Source organism: Bombina bombina, chromosome 6, assembly GCF_027579735.1.
Source record: "Bombina bombina isolate aBomBom1 chromosome 6, aBomBom1.pri, whole genome shotgun sequence".
Taxonomy (NCBI): domain Eukaryota; kingdom Metazoa; phylum Chordata; class Amphibia; order Anura; family Bombinatoridae; genus Bombina; species Bombina bombina.
The window spans coordinates 688,265,171-688,286,359 of record NC_069504.1 but is presented as its reverse complement, the minus strand read 5'-3'; the positions used below and the strand labels follow the sequence as shown (position 1 = coordinate 688,286,359).

General features: G+C 42.0%; 1 protein-coding gene across 1 annotated transcript in view; it reads right to left on the bottom strand.

Annotated features, from left to right (window-relative positions):
* Nucleotides 1-9,779: 9,779 nt before the first annotated feature.
* Nucleotides 9,780-21,189, bottom strand: part of FIGLA (folliculogenesis specific bHLH transcription factor) — an 82,023-nt gene continuing 70,613 nt past the window's right edge. Inside the window, exons 3-4 of the mRNA XM_053719381.1 lie at nt 17,864-18,103; nt 9,780-10,100 (exon numbers count right to left, since the gene is read on the bottom strand). Coding sequence (XP_053575356.1) covers nt 9,780-10,100; nt 17,864-18,103 — 561 coding nt within the window. The remainder of the gene's footprint in view (nt 10,101-17,863; nt 18,104-21,189) is intronic.

Genomic DNA, 21,189 nt, shown 5'->3' with positions numbered 1-21,189 from the left:
GCAGAAATAGCATTAGGAACAGGAAAGACTTCTGGAATAACCGCAGGAGCTTTAAAAACCTTATCCAAACGTATAGAATTAGTATCAAGAGGACTAGAATCCTCTATTTCTAAAGCAATTAGTACTTCTTTAAGTAAAGAGCGAATAAATTCCATCTTAAATAAATATGAAGATTTATCAGCATCAATCTCTGAGACAGAATCCTCTGAACCAGAAGAGTCCAAAGAATCAGAATGATGGTGTTCATTTAAAAATTCATCTGTAGAGAGAGAAGATTTAAAAGACTTTTTACGTTTACTAGAAGGAGAAATAACAGACAAAGCCTTCTTTATGGATTCAGAAACAAAATCTCTTATGTTATCAGGAACATTCTGCACCTTAGATGTTGAGGGAACTGCAACAGGCAATGGTACATCACTAAAGGAAATATTATCTGCATTAACAAGTTTGTCATGACATTTAATACAAACAACAGCTGGAGGAATAGCTACCAAAAGTTTACAGCAGATACACTTAGCTTTGGTAGATCCAGCAGGCAGAGGTTTTCCTGTAGTATCTTCTGGCTCAGATGCAACGTGAGACATCTTGCAATATGTAAGAGAAAAAACAACATATAAAGCAAAATAGATCAAATTCCTTATAAGACAGTTTCAGGAATGGGAAAAAAATGCCAAACATCAAGCTTCTAGCAACCAGAAGCAAATGAAAAATGAGACTGAAATAATGTGGAGACAAAAGCGACGCCCATATTTTTTGGCGCCAAATAAGACGCCCACATTATTTGGCGCCTAAATGCTTTTGGCGCCAAAAATGACGCCACATCCGGAACGCCGACATTTTTGGCGCAAAATAACGTCAAAAAATGACGCAACTTCCGGCGACACGTATGACGCCGGAAACGGAAATGAATTTTTGCGCCAAAAAAGTCCGCGCCAAGAATGACGCAATAAAATGAAGCATTTTCAGCCCCCGCGAGCCTAACAGCCCACAGGGAAAAAAGTCAAATTTTGAGGTAAGAAAAATATGATAATTAAAGCATAATCCCAAATATGAAACTGACTGTCTGGAAATAAGGAAAGTTGAACATTCTGAGTCAAGGCAAATAAATGTTTGAATACATATATTTAGAACTTTATAAATAAAGTGCCCAACCATAGCTTAGAGTGTCACAGAAAATAAGACTTACTTACCCCAGGACACTCATCTACATGTTTGTAGAAAGCCAAACCAGTACTGAAACGAGAATCAGTAGAGGAAATGGTAAATATAAGAGTATATCGTCGATCTGAAAAAGGGAGGTAAGAGATGAATCTCTACGACCGATAACAGAGAACCTTATGAAATAGACCCCGTAGAAGGAGATCACTGCATTCAATAGGCAATACTCTCCTCACATCCCTCTGACATTCACTGCACGCTGAGAGGAAAACCGGGCTCCAACTTGCTGCGGAGCGCATATCAACGTAGAATCTAGCACAAACTTACTTCACCACCTCCCTTGGAGGCAAAGTTTGTAAAACTGATTTGTGGGTGTGGTGAGGGGTGTATTTATAGGCATTTTAAGGTTTGGGAAACTTTGCCCCTCCTGGTAGGAATGTATATCCCATACGTCACTAGCTCATGGACTCTTGTTAATTACATGAAAGAAAATACTGTTATCATTAGGAGGTTTGTTCAATAAAATTTGAATTGTACTCTTTTTTTTTTTTTTTTTTTTTAAATAATTTTTTTTTATTGAGGCATTGAATATAAACAACACAAAGAATATAACCAGGTACAGAATAATAGCTACAGAGAAAAAAACAAAGAAACTTGTACAGTTCACATATGAAGAGTAAACAAGAGTTAAGACATTGGTGTACTAATGTAGAATTTGTTATCTCAGTGTCCCATCCATAATAGTGCCATACTTGCATGGAGGCTGAGATCAGTGGCATGAAATAAATAGCTAGGTCAAAAGCAGAAGAATAAGGGTTAACAAAAGTTATAGTACCACCATTGTGATTTTTAATATGAAATGTAAAACTGTAAATAGAAAACATGTGTGACCGGGATATATATATAGATGAAGCCTCGTTTTTTTTTTTATTTATAACTGAAAACTAATGGTCCCCACTCTATAAGAAAGGTGTTCTAGGAGCTAAATAAAAGTAAGAGATAGGGAGTTGGCTGTTGTCAGGCCTCCCGTAGGCCTGCATATATGGGTGGGGGAGAAGCAGCGGGCCAAAGCCGCTCATAATAGAGGGGGGATGGGAGGGCGGAGCCAATCAACACGTTATAAAGGTGCAGACTACAGGGCTATTTAACTCTATGAGGTAAAGAACTCAAAGAAGGAGGATGAATATACTCATGGTAGATATATTATAGAGAAGTGGTATGCATACTATAAAATATGTGTGATTCCAAGTTACTGACCAAGCTAGTGATAGAATAGAAGAAGGTGGTTTCACTTGGAGCTGAGGCAGGTATACTTTGTAACCCTGACATACGGACAAAAATCAAACTTATTAAACTATATGGTAACAAGTGATGCGCATAAAAACAAGGGTATATATACTAGCTAAAGAAAGTAGGGTGTTGTACCTCCAATAAGGTAAATACTAGTTTCAGAAAATTTTCCCTTAGATAGTCTAAGTCATAATAGCAAACTTCACATAGAGAGAAAATGAGTACGTAAAGGGTGCAAGGAACCGCTAACTGCAGAGCAAGCAACTCTTTGCATGTTATTAATGACATTTATGAGGGGCTATTAGAAAGTCTCTAACATCTATGTAGTGGAGTGCTCTAGGAGAAATAAGTGGGTCACTTGTATGGGAATTCCTAGTATTCCCATGCTGCGGTAGCTCTGACATAAAGAGCGCCAGGGAAGGAGGTGGGTATAATATATCACGACCAAGGTACATAAGCAATTGTGAGGTAAATATATTCGACACCATATATACTGTTGATTACTACATATACTCTTTGAAACAATATAGTGAATTTATCCCTTAAGTTATAACCCAACATATGTCCAGTGTCTTGCAGTTAAAGCTTACATGTCTGTAGAGAATTAAAAAAGATAGAAGTGTATATGCTGGACCGTGCTTTCCCAGCTGACACAGCCCAGCAGCATCTGTTGGGACATGTATAGAAAACACTGCAGTAGATAGAAAGTGTGTCTCTGAGATGAAAAGTCATATTAAAGGTATAATAAGCTCACATTAATAAAGAGATATACTCAGGGAGCAACTGTAATGAGTGGTGTTGTGCCAGACTCAAGTGAACAGCATATGTCAGCATGAGATACTCAAGATAAGTAGTAATAACCTGCAGAGTTCAGCTAGCAATGGACCTCTGATATAAGGAATGAACTAATGTTGTTTTGCTGGCTGCAGATTTCAGCTGCATTTAGAATTCACTCTACTGTTTTAATTATTATACCTAATAGACCTAAGAGACTAACCTTGAGGGGGGTAGGAATGAAAGAGAAAGAAACACAAAATATGCATAGTACAAAACCAATGAACTTACAAATATAAATGTATGGGAGAGCACATCAATTTCTAACAAAAACATTCCCCAAACTTAACTCAACAGAACTTATGAGTCCATATTAACCTTAGGGTGGGGGGTCAGCTACCCCATGCACACAATGTTAAATGTTATTGCCAAAGTGAAAACACAAGCTGTTCTGTGAGAGATGGGCTCCGGTGTGTTATTCAACCAACCCCACATCTGCAAAGGTAATCCAGCTCAAAGGAGATACACGGAGGGGGTCTCCGCCGTGGGGGCTGATCCAATTTGCCGGTTAGAGGATTAGGGTACTGACCCCACCGCTGTACTAGCGGAATGGGGCCACCAAAAAAAGAATACCTGTAATAGCTAAAGCACCTTATAGATGGGCTGGAGCGCTTGGTGCTAGTGTAAAGTTGCGTCTCAGATCCTCCGTGCCTAGGTTCATCCTGCTTCAAGTTGGGTAGTACGGAGCGTCCCAGGCACCATGCTCTTCTTTCAGCTCCCAGATCAGCAGCCACATGGGCCCTGGCTCCATCATCTGCCAGAGGGCCTCCGCTTGGATCAGTCATCTCGGGACCATGGGAAGCACAAGCCGTCAGCTGAGAACTGCCCGCACTGGTCACTCTGAACAGCAGTGCCTGCGGTGTCACGAGGTATGCGGCTTTCTGTTGTTGCAGTCCTGTGAGGGCCGGGCGGTGCTGCGAGATACTCTGCAAAGGTAATATTGCCGGCTGTTTCTTTGATCTTGGGTCTGAGTCCTCCGTAGTTATTGTGCACCAGTTCACAGGGTCTTGGAACAAATCTGTGCAGTGTTGCGGAGGGTCAAGTTCCGACCGATCTACCTCTGCCTTCATTTCCCTGGGTAGAGTGATATGTTGAGATGGGCCCATCGCAGATCTCAATTCTGTAGTAAGAGCTTGTCGGTGAAGGTCCATGGAATGCATTAGAGCGTGCATCGCTGAAAGAAATTGTTGTTCCATGAGTATGCTGAAAGTGCACTTAGAAGGAGTGTGTTTCCGTCTGTTGGGGCAGTGCGTGGGTAGTCACAAGTTGGATAGTGGGCCTCAGTGCCAATAGTATGACAATTAAACGTTCATTCGGTCCCAGATTTTGTAATCTGTATCCTAGAGTATAGCAAAAGCAGAATATAGTAATATTTAACGTTCTAGGGTGCCACAAAGTGGAATCTTAATAGTCAGTTTGCAGGAGCTCTGAGATGGCACATCTTGTAGCTTTGGCGGTTGGCTCCGCCCCCTGAATTGTACTCTTAATAGTTGATAACATGATAATTATGCTGACTGTTGTTTACATCAATTATTTAGGTAAATGAGAAAGATATCATTGGCATAATAATTTGGAACATGGTGTATATAATGACACAGTAGCTACACTGGCACATGGGTATAGCCAGAGGATGACTGGTTATAGGATCAGTGGTGTCTGCATCAGTATAATAACACAAAGCCATATAGAAAGACACAGTTTTGACACTTGCTCATGGGTATATCCAGAGGAGGGCTGGTTATAGAATCAGTGGTATTTGCATCAGTATAATAACACCAAGCACTATAAAATAATGTTTTTAATTTCAAATGTACCTTGGTGTCCTTCACTAAGGTCTGTACTTTGAAAAATGTCCGCCACAGTCTTTGTCTGTGCCTATCCCTGGTCAGGATCAGAATGAAACATCTCGCAAAATGTGACATAAAAAGAAAAATAACGTTGGGCAAAATATTCAAATTCCACAATGTAACAGTTTCAGTAGAGAAAAACAAAAGCAGGCATAATAGCTTTCAAAGATCATGAAAACAGCGAGCAATAGAGGGAGAGGGGTAAAATAACTAAAATTTGGGGCCAAGAATGACGCATTACGCAAAAGAAGTAAAAAAAAGAAAAAAAAAAAGGAAATGACACAATTCGCGTCATAACAAACGCGATTTTGCGCCAAAAAAACTAGCATCAACAAAGACGCAGGAAATGCTGAAATTTGCTCCATCAAAGGCACTTCTTCACGCCCAAAAATTTGCGACAAGAATGACCCAATAAAAAACAGCATGCCCGCGAAAAAATGAAAGTCAAATTAGAAAAAGGCTGAACCCCAGGTAAGAAAAAAGTTTAAATAAACTTCCCAACATGATTCCTATACTGAAACTGTTTAGACTGCAAAAGGGAAATACAAATAGACCTGACTCATGGCAAATATAAGTAAAATACATGTATTTTAAACTTTATATTAATACATAAAGCGCCAAACCATAGCTGAGAGTGTCTTAAATAAATGATACATACTTACCGAAAGACACTCATCCACATATAGCAGATAGCCAAACCAGTACTGAAAACTAACAGCAGAGGTAATGGTATATAAAAGAGTATTGTCAATCTGAAAAGGGAGATAGGAGATGAATCCCTACAACTGGTAACAGAGAACCCTTGAAAAGATTTCTCGCGAGGAAAACCATAAAATCAATAGACGATACTCTTCACATCCCTCTGACAAATACTGTACTCAGAGGAATTGGGCTTCAGAATGCTTAGAAGCGCTTATCATAGAATAAATCATAAAAATCAAGCACAAACTTACTTCACCCCCTCCTTAGGAAGCAAAGTATGTAAAACTGAATTGTGGGTGTGGTGAGGGGTGTATTTATAGGCATTTGAGGTTTGGGAAACTTTGCCCCCTCCTGGTAGGAATGTATATCCCATACGTCACTAGCTCATGGACTAATTACCAATTGCCAATTACATGAAAGAAATAGAAACTACTGCATAGTAAATTAATAAATTATTATTTGAAGCAAGTGTGCAGAACACATTTAAGCTTCTCATTAAAACAGCTTAATATTTACAGTATTTACCAACACATATTACATTCTGCCATTAAATCAAAGTGTTGAGAAGATCAAGTGCTCTTTATCTCAGGTGTTATATATAAAACAAATCTTATAATACATTACTATAAATTATATTAGTGTTCAATCCCAAAGTTACAACAACACAATTATTGAACCATGTATGCTAGACATAGTTAAAATTGCCCTCTCTGGCAGAAAACTGGTTAATTAACATTTGCAGCAGAAAATAACTACATACATACATACATAACTGGCTACCAATGCCGATGTCCTTCCCATAACTTTTGATTTCTTCTATGGATATGTCAGGGGCAGGTCTGTTTTTGCAGTTCAACGTGTACAGTATCTGATTGTAACTAGTGCTTCGGCATACTCAACCAGCACAGACCCTTCGATCCCACACTACACAAGAAAACCAGCTTCAGGAACACCTTTTGGTGCTCCATCCTGGCACGCTGTTCAGGGAAAATGGCTGGGGAGCATTCCCAGTGCAGTTCCCCCAAGGAGTTAAATTGAAGTTTGGCCATCACTGTATCTGACTGAGTGCTAGGAGAGAGCTGTAGCGGTAACCTTTCCCCATATAAAGCACAGCACGGGCTTTGCAAATTTCCCCACATATCTCCAGGAAACTGGGAAACATTTTAAAGCTTTCAGCAAAGCAGCCATAAAGCGCAGAGCGGGCTTTCAACAAGCCGGAAACTGCACGGCCTCAAACGTTTTCTAACGCTAAAAAACAATGCTTGAGTCAAGCGTTCAAAAACAACTAATCGACCACCAACTAATCGATAATGAGAATCGTTGACAACAATTTTCATTATCGATTATTATCGATTTTATCAATTAGTCGTTTCAGCCCAAAAACAAATAATACTTCTCAACCAGAGAGAAAGAGAAGTAGTAGTAGCTTTTTGACCTTTATGCTTTCCAAAGAAACAAATAAACAGGACAGAAGACTGGCGAAAATCCTTAGTCACCTAAAGATAAAATTTTAAAGCATGCACAACATCCAAATTGTGCAACTAACATTCCTTATGAGGAGGAGGATTAGGACATATAGAAGGAACAACAATTTCCTGATTAAAATTTCTATCCAAAACCACTTTCGTTAGAAAACCTAAGTTAGATGAAGAATAGCCTTGTTAGCATGAAAAAATAAGATAAGGTGAATCACACTGCAAAGCCGATAGTTCAGAGACTCTCCAGACAGAAGATATAGCCATAAGAAAAACATTTTTTCAAGATAACTTAATATCTATGGAATGCAATGGCTCAAACAGAGCCTGCTGCAAAACTTTAAGAACAAGGTTAAGGCTCCAAGCAACAGACTTAAACACAGGCCTGATTCTGACAAAAAGATTGCACATCTGGCACATCCACCAGACGCTTGTGTAACAAAATAGAAAATACAGATATCTAACCCTTCAGAGTACTGACTAACAAACCCTTCCCCAGACCTTCCTGGAAAAGGACAAAATCCTAGTAATCCTGACCCTACTCCAAGAGTAGCCCTTGGATTCACATCAAGAAAGGTATGTATGCCACACCTTATGGTAAATCTTTCTAGTAACAGGCTTGCAAGCCTGAATCATGGTCGCAATAACAGACTCAGAAAACCCATGCTTAGCCAGAACTAAGCGTTCAATCTCCAAGCAGTCAGCTTCAGAGAAACAAGATTTGGATGAAGGAATGGACCCAGAGTTAGAAAATCCTTCCTCAGAGGCAACCTCCAAGGTCCGCATACCAGATCCTGCGAGACCATGCAGGAACTATTAGAAATACCAATGCTCTCTCCCATTTGATACAAGCAATGACTCCTGGAAAGAGTGCAAACGGAGGAAACCGGAATGCCAGACCAAAATCCCAAGGAACCACCAGATCATGTATCAGGGCGGCCTGTGGATCTCTCGACCTTGAACTGTACCTTGAAACGTTAGCGATCTGCCTAGACATCATCAGATCCAAAACTGGCACCCCCCATTTGAAGGTGAAATGTCTGTCTGCTCAGGAAATCCTTCCCAAATATTCAGTCCTGGAATGTGGAAGACAGATAGAAAACAATAGTGTGCTACCACCGACTGATAAACCAAACCACCTCCTACATGGCTAAGGAACCCCGAGTTCCTCCCTGGTAGTTGATATAGGCCACTGAGGTGATGCTTTCCTACTGGAACCTGACAAACCAGGTAAAGGACAACTAAGGCCAAGCCATGAGAGCAAGGGAAATGGCTCTCAACTCCAAGATGTTTATGGAGAGAGCTCCTCTTAAGTCCATAGTTCCTGCGCCTTTAACAAATCCTAGATTGCTCTCAGTCAATCAGGCTGGCTTCCGTGGCCCAATCACCCAGGATAGACCCTGGAAACATGTGCCCTGAATCAGAAAAGCAAGTGCTATGAACTGGAAGTGCTGATCCAGAAAAGCAAAACCTTAGGAACTGAAAATGATCCTTGTGGATCAGAACATGCAGGTATGCATCCTTAAGATCGATAGTAGTCCTAAATTATCCTTCCTGAACCAGGGGAAGGATTGATCTGATAGTCTCCATCTTGAAGGAGGGGACACTTAGAAATTTGTTCAGACACTTCAAGTCCAGAATTGGACGATACGTTTCCTCTTTTTTGTAAACCACAAAGAACCCTAGACCTCTTTCTGATGCAGGTACCGGGACTATTACTTCTAAGGAGGATAGATCCCTTAAACAATCTAAAAAGGCTGTCCTCTTCTCTGGTCTTGTAGACAGTCTGGAGAGGAGGAATCTGCCCCTGGGCGGATGAGATTTGAATCCTATCCTGTACCTTTGAGATACAACCTCCAGTACCCAAGGGTCCTGAACATCCTGAAACCAAGCGTCTAATAAAAACGACAGTCTGTTTCCTACTCAATCCGATCCCGGACCAGCAGCCACACCTTCATGCAGATTTGTTATCTGCGGGCTTCTTAGTCTGCCTAGACTTATTCCAGGGCTGAGCAGGCTCCCAGGTACTCTTGGGTTGCTCAGGGTTGGAGGTCGATTTAGTTCTCTGGGACTTGTCCAAACGAACGGAACGAAAAGTAGAGGACTGCCATCAATTAGTTCTGTTTTTCTTATCTTGCAGAAGGAAAGCACCCTTTCCTCCAGTAACAGAAGAAATGATAGAGTCCAGACCTGGACCAAACAAAACCTTCCCCTTGAAATGGAGGGAAACAAGTCTGGATTTAGAAATTATATCCACAGACCAAGATTTCAACCAGAGAGCTCTGCGAGCCAGAACCGCAAAATCTGAAGCCTTTGCGTTGAGACGTATAATCTGCATATTCACATTGCAGATAAAGGAATTGGCAATTCTTAGAGCCTTAATTCTCTCCGGAATATCCTCGAGGGGAGATTCCACCTCCATAACTGCTGCCACCGGTTAAAACAAAAAACCTGTGTGTGTTGGAACATTCTTCTAAGGAAACTTTTCAACTTCTTGTCCTTCTTCCAGAGGGCTAATGGTACGCTTGGCTAGCTTCGAAATGGCACCATTCACCTTAGGGATGGAACCCCACAATTCCAGCTGAGAATCAGGAACCGGGAATAACTTTTTAAAAGTTGACAAAGGGAAAAAAGAAGTCTCAACTCGTTCCCATTCACTAATAATATTCGCCATGCGAAGTGGGACAGGAAAAGTTTGTGGAACCTTTCTATCCTCATAAACCCTGTCTAACTTAGGAATCTTGGGTTCCTTTGGAAGCGCTGCTTCTGGAACCTCTAATGTAAACGAAACCTCCTTTAGTAAAAAACACAGATGCTTAATATTAAATCTAAAAGAGGGCTCCTCGGGAAGGAGGGGGTTTAGTACATGAAGTCTCTGACTCCGAGAGATTACCCTCTGACGCTACAGAGGTTAACTCATCCTCGGACAACTGAGACATACTGGCTAAATCTGAATGGAAAGTAGCTAAATCTAATTAATTAGAACTATGTTTAACCTTTCTCTTACGTTTCCCAGAGATAGGTAAGGCACTCAAGGCCACAGACACAGCAGATTGTAACTGCATGGTAAAGTCCGCAGGAGAAAAGCCCCCTCCAGCCGGAGTATTAGGTGTGCCGCAGGGAACTGCATGTGAAGCGGTTTGAGGGGATAGGGTAGACATTTCCCAGACCACTGAATCCTGAGAGGTTGACAGCTCAGAGGGACTAATTATGCTAGGGGGATTAGAAGATTTAGCTCCCTTCTTAGACTTTAGAACGGTACCCAGGCAATTGGAACAAAATTGAGCAGGTGGACAAACCACCACCTCCTCACAATATAAACAGGTATTATTTATAATAGAAGGTGCAGAACCTTCTAACATATTATCAGAGTCCTCCATTGCTGAAGATGCAATCCCACAGTAAGGGAAAAAAATGAAATAATTCCTCAAGGACTAATTTTTATTCTTAAAAAGAGGCACCTTTATAACCACAATGGTTCCTAGACCCAGACAGTTATAGGACGTAATGAGCCGCACCCGATTACGCGGTGCGCAAGAAAAGACCTCCCCTTCTATAAGAAAAAAGTGTGCATAGCTATTAGAAGCTGCGCAACTCTGCGCTGTTCCATTGCCAAAAAGGTACGCAGTCTATTTGAGTCCAAACCTTTACAAAGTGTTTCATAGAAAATAAGGCAGTACATATAAAAACCAAATTTATGCTTACCTGATAAATTTCTTTCTTTTGCGATGTACCGCGGAGTCCACGGATTCATCCTAACTTGTGGGATATTGTCCTTCCTGACAGGAAGTAGCAAAGAGAGCACCACAGTAGAGCTGTCTATATAGCTCCCCCCTTAACTCCACCCCCCAGTCATTCGACCGAAGGGCAAGGAAGAAAAGGAGAAACTATAAGGTGCAGAGGTGACTGAAGTTTACATAAAAACATACTATCTGTCTTAAATAGACAGGGCGGGCCGTGGACTCGGTACATCGCAAAAGAAAGAAATTTATCAGGTAAGCATCAATTTTGTTTTCTTTTGCATGATGTACCGAGTCCACGGATTCATCCTAACTTGTGGGATACCAATACCAAAGCTTTAGGACACGGATGAAGGGAGGGACAAGACAGGAACCTAAACGGAAGGCACCACTGCTTGCAAAACCTTTCTTCCAAAAATAGCCTCCGAAGAAGCAAAAGTCTCAAATCTATAAAATTTTGAAAAGGTATGAAGAGACGACCGAGTTGCAGCCTTACAAATCTGTTCAACAGAAGCATCATTTTTAAAAGCCCATGTGGAAGCTACCGCTCTAGTAGAATGAGCTGTAATCCTTTCAGGAGGCTGCTGTCCAGCAGTCTCATAAGCCAAACGGATGATGCTTTTCAGCCAAAAGGAAAGAGAAGTCGCCGTAGCATTTTGACCCCTACACTTTCCAGAATAGACAACAAACAAAGAAGATGTTTGACGAAAATCTTTGGTTGCCTGCAAATAAAATTTCAAAGCATGAACCACGTTCAAGTTGTGCAACAGACGTTGTTTCTTACAAGAAGGATTAGGACACAGAGAAGGAACAACAACCTTAGGTAGGAACCCAGGCTTGGTACGCAAAACCACCTTATCAGCATGGAACACAAGATAAGGAGAGTCACATTGTTATGCAGATAGTTCAGAAACTTTTCGAGCTGAAGAGATAGCAACTAGGAACAAAACTTTCCAAGATAAAAGCTTAATATCTATGGAATGCATGGGTTCAAACGGAACCCCCTGAAGAACTCTAAGAACTAAATTTAGACTCCATGGCGGAGCAATCGGTTTAAACACAGGCTTAATTCTAACTAAAGCCTGACAAAAAGCCCGAACGTCTGGAACATCTGCCAGACGCTTGTGCAACAAAATAGACAGAGCAGATATCTGTCCCTTTAGGGAACTATCTTATAATCCTTTCTCCAATCCCTCTTGGAGAAAAGACAAAATCCTAGGAATCCTGATTTTACTCCAGGAGAAGCCTTTGGACTCGCACCTAAAAAGATATTTACGCCATATCTTATGATAAATCTTCCTGGTAACAGGCTTTCGAGCCTGAATCAAGGTATTTATGACTGACTCAGAGAAACCCCGCTTTGATAGAATCAAGCGTTCAATCTGCAAGCAGTCAGTTGCAGAGAAATTAGATTTGGATGCTTGAATGGACCTTGAATCAGAAGGTCCTGTCTCAATTGCAAAGACCAATGTTGGAAGGGATGACATGTCCACCAAGTCTGCATATAAAGTCCTGCGTGGCCACGCAGGCGCTATCAAAATCACTGATGCTCTCTCCTGTTTGATTCTGGCAATCAGACATGGAAGGAGAGGGAAAAGTGGAAACACATAAGCCAGGTTGAACGACCAGGGTACTGCTAGAGCATCTATCAGTACAGCCTGAGGATCCCTTGACCTGGAGCCGTAACGAGGAAGTTTGGCGTTCTGACGAGACGCCATCAGATCCAATTCTGGTGTGCCCCATAGCTGAACCAGTTGAGCAAACACCTCCGGATGGAGTTCCCACTCCCCCGGATGAAAAGTCTGACGACTTAGAAAATCTGCCTCCCAGTTCTCTACTCCTGGGATATAGATCTCTGACAGATGGCAAGAGTGAGCCTCTGCCCATTGGATTATCCTTGAGACCTCTATCATCACTAAGGAACTCTTTGTTCCGCCCTGGTGATTGATATAAGCCACAGTCGTGATGTTGTCCGACTGAAACCTGATGAATCTGGCCGAAGCCAGCTGAGGCCATGCCTGGAGAGCATTGAATATCGCTCTTAATTCCAGAATATTTATTGGTAGGAGAGCCTCCTCCCGAGTCCACAAACCTTGAGCTTTCAGGGAATTCCAGACTGCACCCCAGCCCTGAAGACTGGCGTCTGTCGTCACTATAACCCATTCTGGCCTGCGGAAACACATTCCCTGGGACAGATGATCCTGTGACAACCACCAAAGAAGAGAGTCTCTGGTCTCTTGATCCAGATTTATCTGAGGAGATAATTCCACATAATCCCCATTCCACTGATTGAGCATGCATAGTTGCAGTGGTCTGAGATGCAAGCGAGCAAACGGAACTATGTCCATTGCCGCTACCATTAGTATGATTACCTCCATACACTGAGCCACTGACGGCAGATGAATGGAACGAAGAGCTCGGCAGGTGGACAAAATCTTTGATTTCCTGACCTCCTTCAGAAATATTTTCATGTCCACCGACTCTATCAGAGTCCCTAGAAATGAAACTCTTGTGAGGGGGGAAAGAGAACTCTTTTTTACGTTCACTTTCCACCCGTGAGACCTTAGAAAGGCCAACACTAAGTCCGTGTGAGACTTGACTAGTTGGAAGGACGACGCTTGAATTAAAATGTCGTCTAGATAAGGCGCCACTGCTATGCCCCGTGGCCTTAGAACCGCCAGAAGTGACCCTAGCACCTTTGTGAAGATTTGCGGCGCCGTGGCCAACCCGAAAGGAAGAGCCACAAACTGATAATGCTTGTCCAGAAAGGCGAACCTGAGGAACTGGTGATGATCTTTGTGGATAGGAATGTGCAGATATGCATCCTTTAAGTCCACGGTGGTCATATATTGACCCTCCTGGATCAATGGTAGTCCGAATGGTCTCCATCTTGAAAGGTGGAACTCTTAGGAATTGGTTTAGGATCTTGAGATCCAGAATTGGTCTGAAGATTCCCTCCTTTTTGGGAACTATAAACAGATTGGAGTAGAACCCCTGTCCCTGTTCTGCTTTTGGAACTGGGCAGATCACTCCCTTGGTAAAAAGGTCTTCTACACAGCGTAAGAACGCCTCTCTTTTTGTCGGGTTTACAGACAATTGAGAAAGATGGAACCTCCCCCTTGGAAGGGAATCCTTGAAATCTAGAAGGTATCCCTGGGTTACAATTTCTACTGCCCAGGAATCCTGAACGTCTCTTGCCCAGGCCTGAGCAAAGAGAGAGAGTCTGCCCCCTACTAGATCCAGTCCCGGATCGGGGGCTACCCCTTCATGCTGACTTAGTGGCAGCAGCAGGCTTTTTGGCCTGTTTACCCTTGTTCCAAGCCTGATTAGGTCTCCAGGTTGGCTTGGATTGAGCAAAGTTCCCTTCTTGCTTTGCAGCAGGGGAAGAGGTAGAGGGACCACTCTTGAAGTTTCGAAAGGAACGAAAATTATTTTGTTTGGTCCTTGTCTTATTTGACTTATCCTGAGGGAGGGTATGACCCTTCCCTCCAGTAATGTCTGAAATGATCTCTTTCAATGCAGGCCCGAATAGGGTCTTACCTTTGAAAGGGATGGACAAAAGCTTAGATTTAGATGACACATCAGCTGACCAGGACTTAAGCCATAACGCTCTACTCGCTAAAATGGCAAAACCTGAATTCTTAGCCGCTAATTTAGCAAGATGAAAAGCGGCGTCTGTAATAAAAGAATTAGCCAACTTAAGAGCCTTAATTCTGTCCAAAATATCATCTAGTGGGGTCTCCATCTGAAGAGCCTCAAACCAAAAGGCAGCTGCAGTGGTTACAGGAACAATGCATGCTATAGGTTGAAGAAGAAAACTTTGATGAACAAAAATTTTCTTTAGGAGACCCTCTAATTTTTTATCCATAGGATCAATGAAAGCACAACTGTCTTCAATAGGTATAGTTGTACGCTTAGCCAGGGTAGAAATAGCTCCCTCCACCTTAGGGACCGTCTGCCATGAGTCCTTTATGGTGTCAGAAATGGGAAACATTTTCTTAAAAACAGGAGGGGGAGAGAACGGAATACCTGGTTTATCCCACTCCTTAGTAACAATGTCCGAAATCCTCTTAGGAAACCGGAAACACATCAGTGTAAACAGGAACCTCTAAATATTTGTCCATTTTACACAATTTCTCTGGAACTACAATAGGGTCACAATGATCCAGAGTAGCTAAAACCTCCCTGAGCAATAAGCGGAGATGCTCTAGCTTAAATTTAAATGCCGTCATATCTGAATCTGTCTGAGAGAACATCTTTCCTGAATCAGAAATCTCTCCCTCAGACAGCAAATCCCTCATCCCTACTTCAGAACATTGTGAGGGAATATCGGATACGGCTACTAAAGCGTCAGAAGGCTCAGCATTTGTTCTTAACCCAGAGCTACTGTGCTTCCCTTGCAACCCAGGCACCTTAGATAAAACCTCTGTGAGGGTAGTATTCATAACTGAAGCCATATCTTGCAAGGTGAAAGAATTAGACGCACTAGAAGTACTTGGCGTCGCTTGTGCGGGCGTTACTGGTTGTGACACTTGGGGAGAACTAGATGGCAAAACCTGATTTCCTTCTGTCTGAGAAGTCAAAATATGCTGTTTGCAATTTATAGACATATCAGTACAAGTGGGACACATTCTAAGAGGGGGTTCCACAATGGCTTCTAAACAAACTGAACAATGAGTTTCCTCAGTGTCAGACATGTTTAACAGACTAGTAATAAAGCAAGCAAGCTTGGAAAACACTTTATTTAATGAAAAAAAACACAATTTGCAAAAACGGTACTGTGCCTTTAAGAGAAAAAAAGGCATACACAAACTGCAAAACAGGTTAAAATTGCTTCAATTTTTCTGAAATTTTAACAGTGTACCCACTAAGCTTTAGAAGGATTGCACCACAAGTTAATAAGCAATAAACCCCCCAAATGAAAAAAACGGATTGAAATATGTCTAAAACCGGTTAAAACCCCCTAAAGCACCTTCTCACAGCTCTGCTGTGGCCCTACCTGCCCTTAGGAAGCGATAATATGGGGTTTAAAGCCTCAATTAGTCCCTCAGAAGACTCTCAGGACCTCAGGAGAAGTTGCTTGCTGCTTGTAAATGTAGGCCCCGCCGACCTCACTCGATGTTGCTGGGGCCTACACAAAACTAACAAAGCCTGCCTGAAAGCCATGTAGGTTATAAACAACCCCAAATAACCCTCAAGCAAATGTCCCATAAAACAGAAAACATTAATCCCAGAGACAAAAGTGCCCACAAAAAATTAACCCTTTATGCAAGCTAGTAAAAACCTCTGCTAACACTAGGATTACTGCTTCCCCTTCCCCTAATGGGGACACTGTCAGCCTTTCTGAGTTAACACAGTCCCTGCAGAAAATATGACTGAACATACCTCATTGCTGTATAGCAAGAAACTGTTCCTCACACTGAAGTTTTCCTGTACTCCTCAGCTTCTGTGGGAACAGCAGTGGACCTTAGTTACAAATGCTAAGATCATCATCCTCCAGGCAGAAATCTTCATCTATGTCCTGCCTGAGAGTAAATAGTACAACACCGGTACCATTTAAAAATAGCAAACACTTGATTGAAGATAAAATAAAGCTAACAGTTTAACACCTCTTCTCTTTACCCTTCCTGCTTAGAGCCAGCAAAGAGAATGACTGGGGGTGGAGTTAAGGGGGGAGCTATATAGACAGCTCTGCTGTGGTGCTCTCTTTGCTACTTCCTGTCAGGAAGGACAATATCCCACAAGTTAGGATGAATCCGTGGACTCGGTACATCATGCAAAAGAAAACATATTTTTAATAAATAAAAAAACGTACCCCTCGGTGCAGTAATTATAAAGCAGCAAGCTAAAAAAAGTCTGTCAGCACAGACCGTCTGAATTGTTTAGAAAAAAACTGATCAGACATTAGCATGGCAGGAAAAGATTAACTGTCAAGCTACCAGAAAAGACAAATCACTAAGTGCCAAAATATAAAGACGCATTTCTACGTAAGGTAAATCATAAGTAAAGCAGGACAGAAATGCAGAAAATTAATAAAGTGTTCTTTAAAATAAAAAATATTTCACAAAGAGGATTTTAAAGCCCAAATAAAATGTCTTTCATAAACTGCTAGACTGTATGTGGTAATGTCTGTATATCACAGTGTCCCCTGGTTATGATGTACCTCATGAATGGTGTACCTGCTAATAGCCTACGGGCTAACTTAGTGCATATATTTGTTTACTTACCTTGAGATGCACCCACTCTACTGTGGTTACCAGCTGCAGAAAAAGACTGCTTCCAGTAGAAAGCCAATTCAGTGCTGTGTATGTCACAGCAGAGGATCTATATAAGTAGTATATCAACAACCCAACAGGAGGAGGCTAAGGGAACGGTCCCCACAACACCTGTGGCAGGCTTATGACCAACTCTTTACTTTGAGTGATTGTGCCACTGCCTAATACTCCAATTTCTCCTCTCGCAGTAGCAGCACTCTGAGGGGGGAAAATGCCTCAAATCGGTCTGAGGACCGGTTTCAACAAAGAATCTGGAGAAGCATCCTCCTGTGAAGGGAAAGATAAGGCTGGAATATCAGAGAGGTGAGAGGCATTACGTGCTCTTGGAGCTTAGGGAATCTTTACCTCCTCCTAGTGGCCAGGAGTTGAATTCCAGGAGTAATGGCTCTTGGACTCTCACTACCTTATACAAGAAAAAAGATAAATGCAGGAAGGGTAAATTAACTATGTACTGTACTGCTATACAAAGCATGATCTAAAACACAAACTTAAAAAACTGATTTTAAGGAGAGAATTAGCACGTTCAAGGGAATAATACATACCAGTCTGCCAGTCTTGTGAATCTGCACGATGCCCAGATATCCAGGAAACATACCAGCTGCTCTCCACAAACACACAGACTCCTCTCCATTAAGAACAAAAGGGACAGTTCCCTGAATATCTCCCATATTCATGTGCAATTCTGAGGCTAAAGGAGGGAGATTTCCCATGAACTCAGGCATCAGTGAGACTGGCCCTGAATATCTGTCTTGAGGCTCCACATCAGTCAGGACCTCCACTTTCTACAGATAAGAAATAGAGGAAATATGTTAATGTAAGGCATGAACTGTATGAAATAATTCATAATAAATGAAAATGCAAGTAATTTCCAAAATAAAAAAAATAAATAAAAAAAATGTATGCTTACTTGATAAATTAATTTATTTCATGGTGGTGAGAGTAAACAAGCCTTGGCATATGAGAATAAACTCCACTCAACTAGGAGGTAGGCAAAAATAACCCAACACCAAAATCTTTATTCTTTCCCACTTCATGGTTCCCCTCAGTCTACTGTATAGCCAAGACAAAGTAGAAAACATAAAAGCAGGGTAAATGAGGTGAATGCTAGAACCGTTGACTAAGACAAAAAAGAAGGGCTTTGTGTACTCTCACCACCTTGAAAGAAATTAAATTTATTAGGTAAGCATAACTTTTGTTTTATTTCATAAATTAGTGAGTCTACTAGACTTGACATATGAGATATAATACCCAAGCTGTGGAGTCCATGATACAATAACAAGGGTGGGACATAAAAGGCATATCATTGACCAGCCTCCAAAAAAGGCAAAAACATCAAAATAAGGAAATTTATGCTTACCTGATAAATTGATTTCTTCTACGATACGACGAGTCCACGGATTTATCCTTACTTGTGGGATATTATCCTCCTGCTAACAGGAAGTGGCAAAGAGCACCACAGCAGAGCTGTCTATATAGCTCCTCCCTTGACTCCACCCCCAGTCATTCGAAGGTATAGGAAGAAAAAGGAGAAACTAAAAAAGGTGCAGAGGTGATTGAAGGTTTGAAAAGTAAAATAAAATCTGTCTAAAAAGATAGGGCGGGCCGTGGACTCGTCGTATCGTAGAAGAAATCAATTTATCATGCAAGCATAAATTTCCTTTTCTTCTACAAGATACGAGTCCACGGATTCATCCTTACTTGTGGGATACAATACCAAAGCAACAGGGCACGGATGAACGGGAGGGACAAGACAGATACCTAAACAGAAGGCACCACTGCTTGAAGAACCTTTCTCCCAAAAATAGCCTCAGAAGAAGCAAAAGTATCAAATTTGTAAAATTTGGTAAAAGTATGAAGTATGAAGCGAGGACCAAGTCGCAGCCTTACAAATCTGTTCAACAGAAGCATTGTTTTTAAAAGCCCATGTAGAAACCACAGCTCTAGTGGAATGAGCCGTAATCCTTGCAGGAGGCTGCTGTCCAGCAGTCTCGTATGCCAGGCGGATGATGCTTTTCAGCCAAAAAGAGAGAGGTAGCCGTAGCTTTTTGACTTTCCAGGATAAACAACAAATAGGGAAGACGTTTGACGGAAATCCTTGGTCGCTTGTAAGTAGAACTTCACGAACCACGTCCAAGTTATGTAATATAAGTTTCTTATTAGAAGGATTAGGACACAAGGAAGGAACAACAATTTCCTGATTAATATTCTTATTGGAAACAACCTTAGGAAGAAATCCAGGTTTAGTACGCAAAACCACCTTATCAGAATGAAATATAAGATAAGGCGAAGCACATTGTAACGCAGAAAGCTCAGAAACCCTTCAAGCAGAAGAGATAGCAACTAAAAACAACACTTTCCAAGATAACAGCTTAATATCTATGGAATGCATAGGTTCAAACGGAACCCCTTGAAGAACATTGAGAACTAAATTCAAACTCCATGGCGGAGCAATAGGTTTAAACACAGGCTTGATTCTGATTAAAGCCTGACAAAAAGCCTGAACGTCTGGGACATCTGTCAGACGCTTGTGAAGTAAAATTGACAAAGCAGAAATCTGTCCCTTTAAGGAACTAGCTGATAATCCCTTCTCCAATCCTTCTTGGAGAAAGGACAAAATCTTAGGAATCCTAACCCTACTCCATGAGTAGCCCTTGAATTCGCACCAATAAAGATATTTACGCCATATCTTATGGTAAATCTTTCTAGTGACAGGCTTGCGAGCCTGAATCAGAGTATCAATGACCAACTCAAGCGTTCAATCTCCAGGCAGTCAGCTGCAGAGAAGTTAGATTTTGATGTTGGAACGGACCTTGAATGAGAAGGTCCTGTCTCAATGGCAGTTTCCACGGTGGCAGAGACGACATGTCCACTAGATCTGCATACCAGGTCCTGCGTGGCCACGCAGGTGCAATTAGAATTACTGAAGCCCTCTCCTGTTTGATTCTTGCAATCACACGAGGCAGGAGAGGAAATGGTGGAAACACATAAGCCAGGTTGAATGACCAAGGTACTGCTAGAGCATCTATCAGTACCGCCTGGGGATCCCTTGACCTGGACCCGTAACGTGGAAGTTTGGCATTCTGTCGAGATGTCATCAGATCCAATTCCAGTGTGCCCCATTGATGAATCAAAGTTGCAAACACCTCCGGATAGAGTTCCCACTCCCCCGGATGAAAAGTCTGACGACTTAGAAAATCCGCTTCCCAGTTCTCTACTCCTGGGATATAAATCGCTGATAGATGGCAAGAGTGAGTAACCGCCCATCGGATTATCTTTGATACCTCTATCATCGCTAGAGAACTCCTTGTTCCCCCCTGATGATTGATATATGCCACAGTCGTGATATTGTCCGACTGGAATCTTATGAATTTGGCCGAAGCCAACTGAGGCCACGCCTGAAGCGCGTTGAATATTGCTCTCAGTTCCAGAATATTGATTGGCAGTTGAGACTCCACACACCCTGAGCCTTCAGGGAATCCCAGACTGCACCCCAGCCCAGGAGGCTGGCGTCCGTCGTAACGATTACCCAAGATGGCCTGCGGAAGCACATCCCCAGGGACAGATGATCCTGTGACAACCACCACAGAAGAGAGTCTCTGGTCTCTTGATCCAGATTAATATGATGAGATACATTTGCATAATCCCCATTCCACTGTCTGAGCATGCACAGCTGCAGTGGCCTGAGATGAAAGCGAGCAAACGGGATGATGTCCATTGCCACTACCATTAATCCAATGACTTCCATACACTGAGCCACTGATGGCCGAGGAATGGACTGAAGTGCTCGGCAAGTATTTCGAATTTTTGATTTTCTGACCTCCGTCAGAAAATTTTTCATGTGTACCGAGTCTATCAGAGTTCCCAAGAA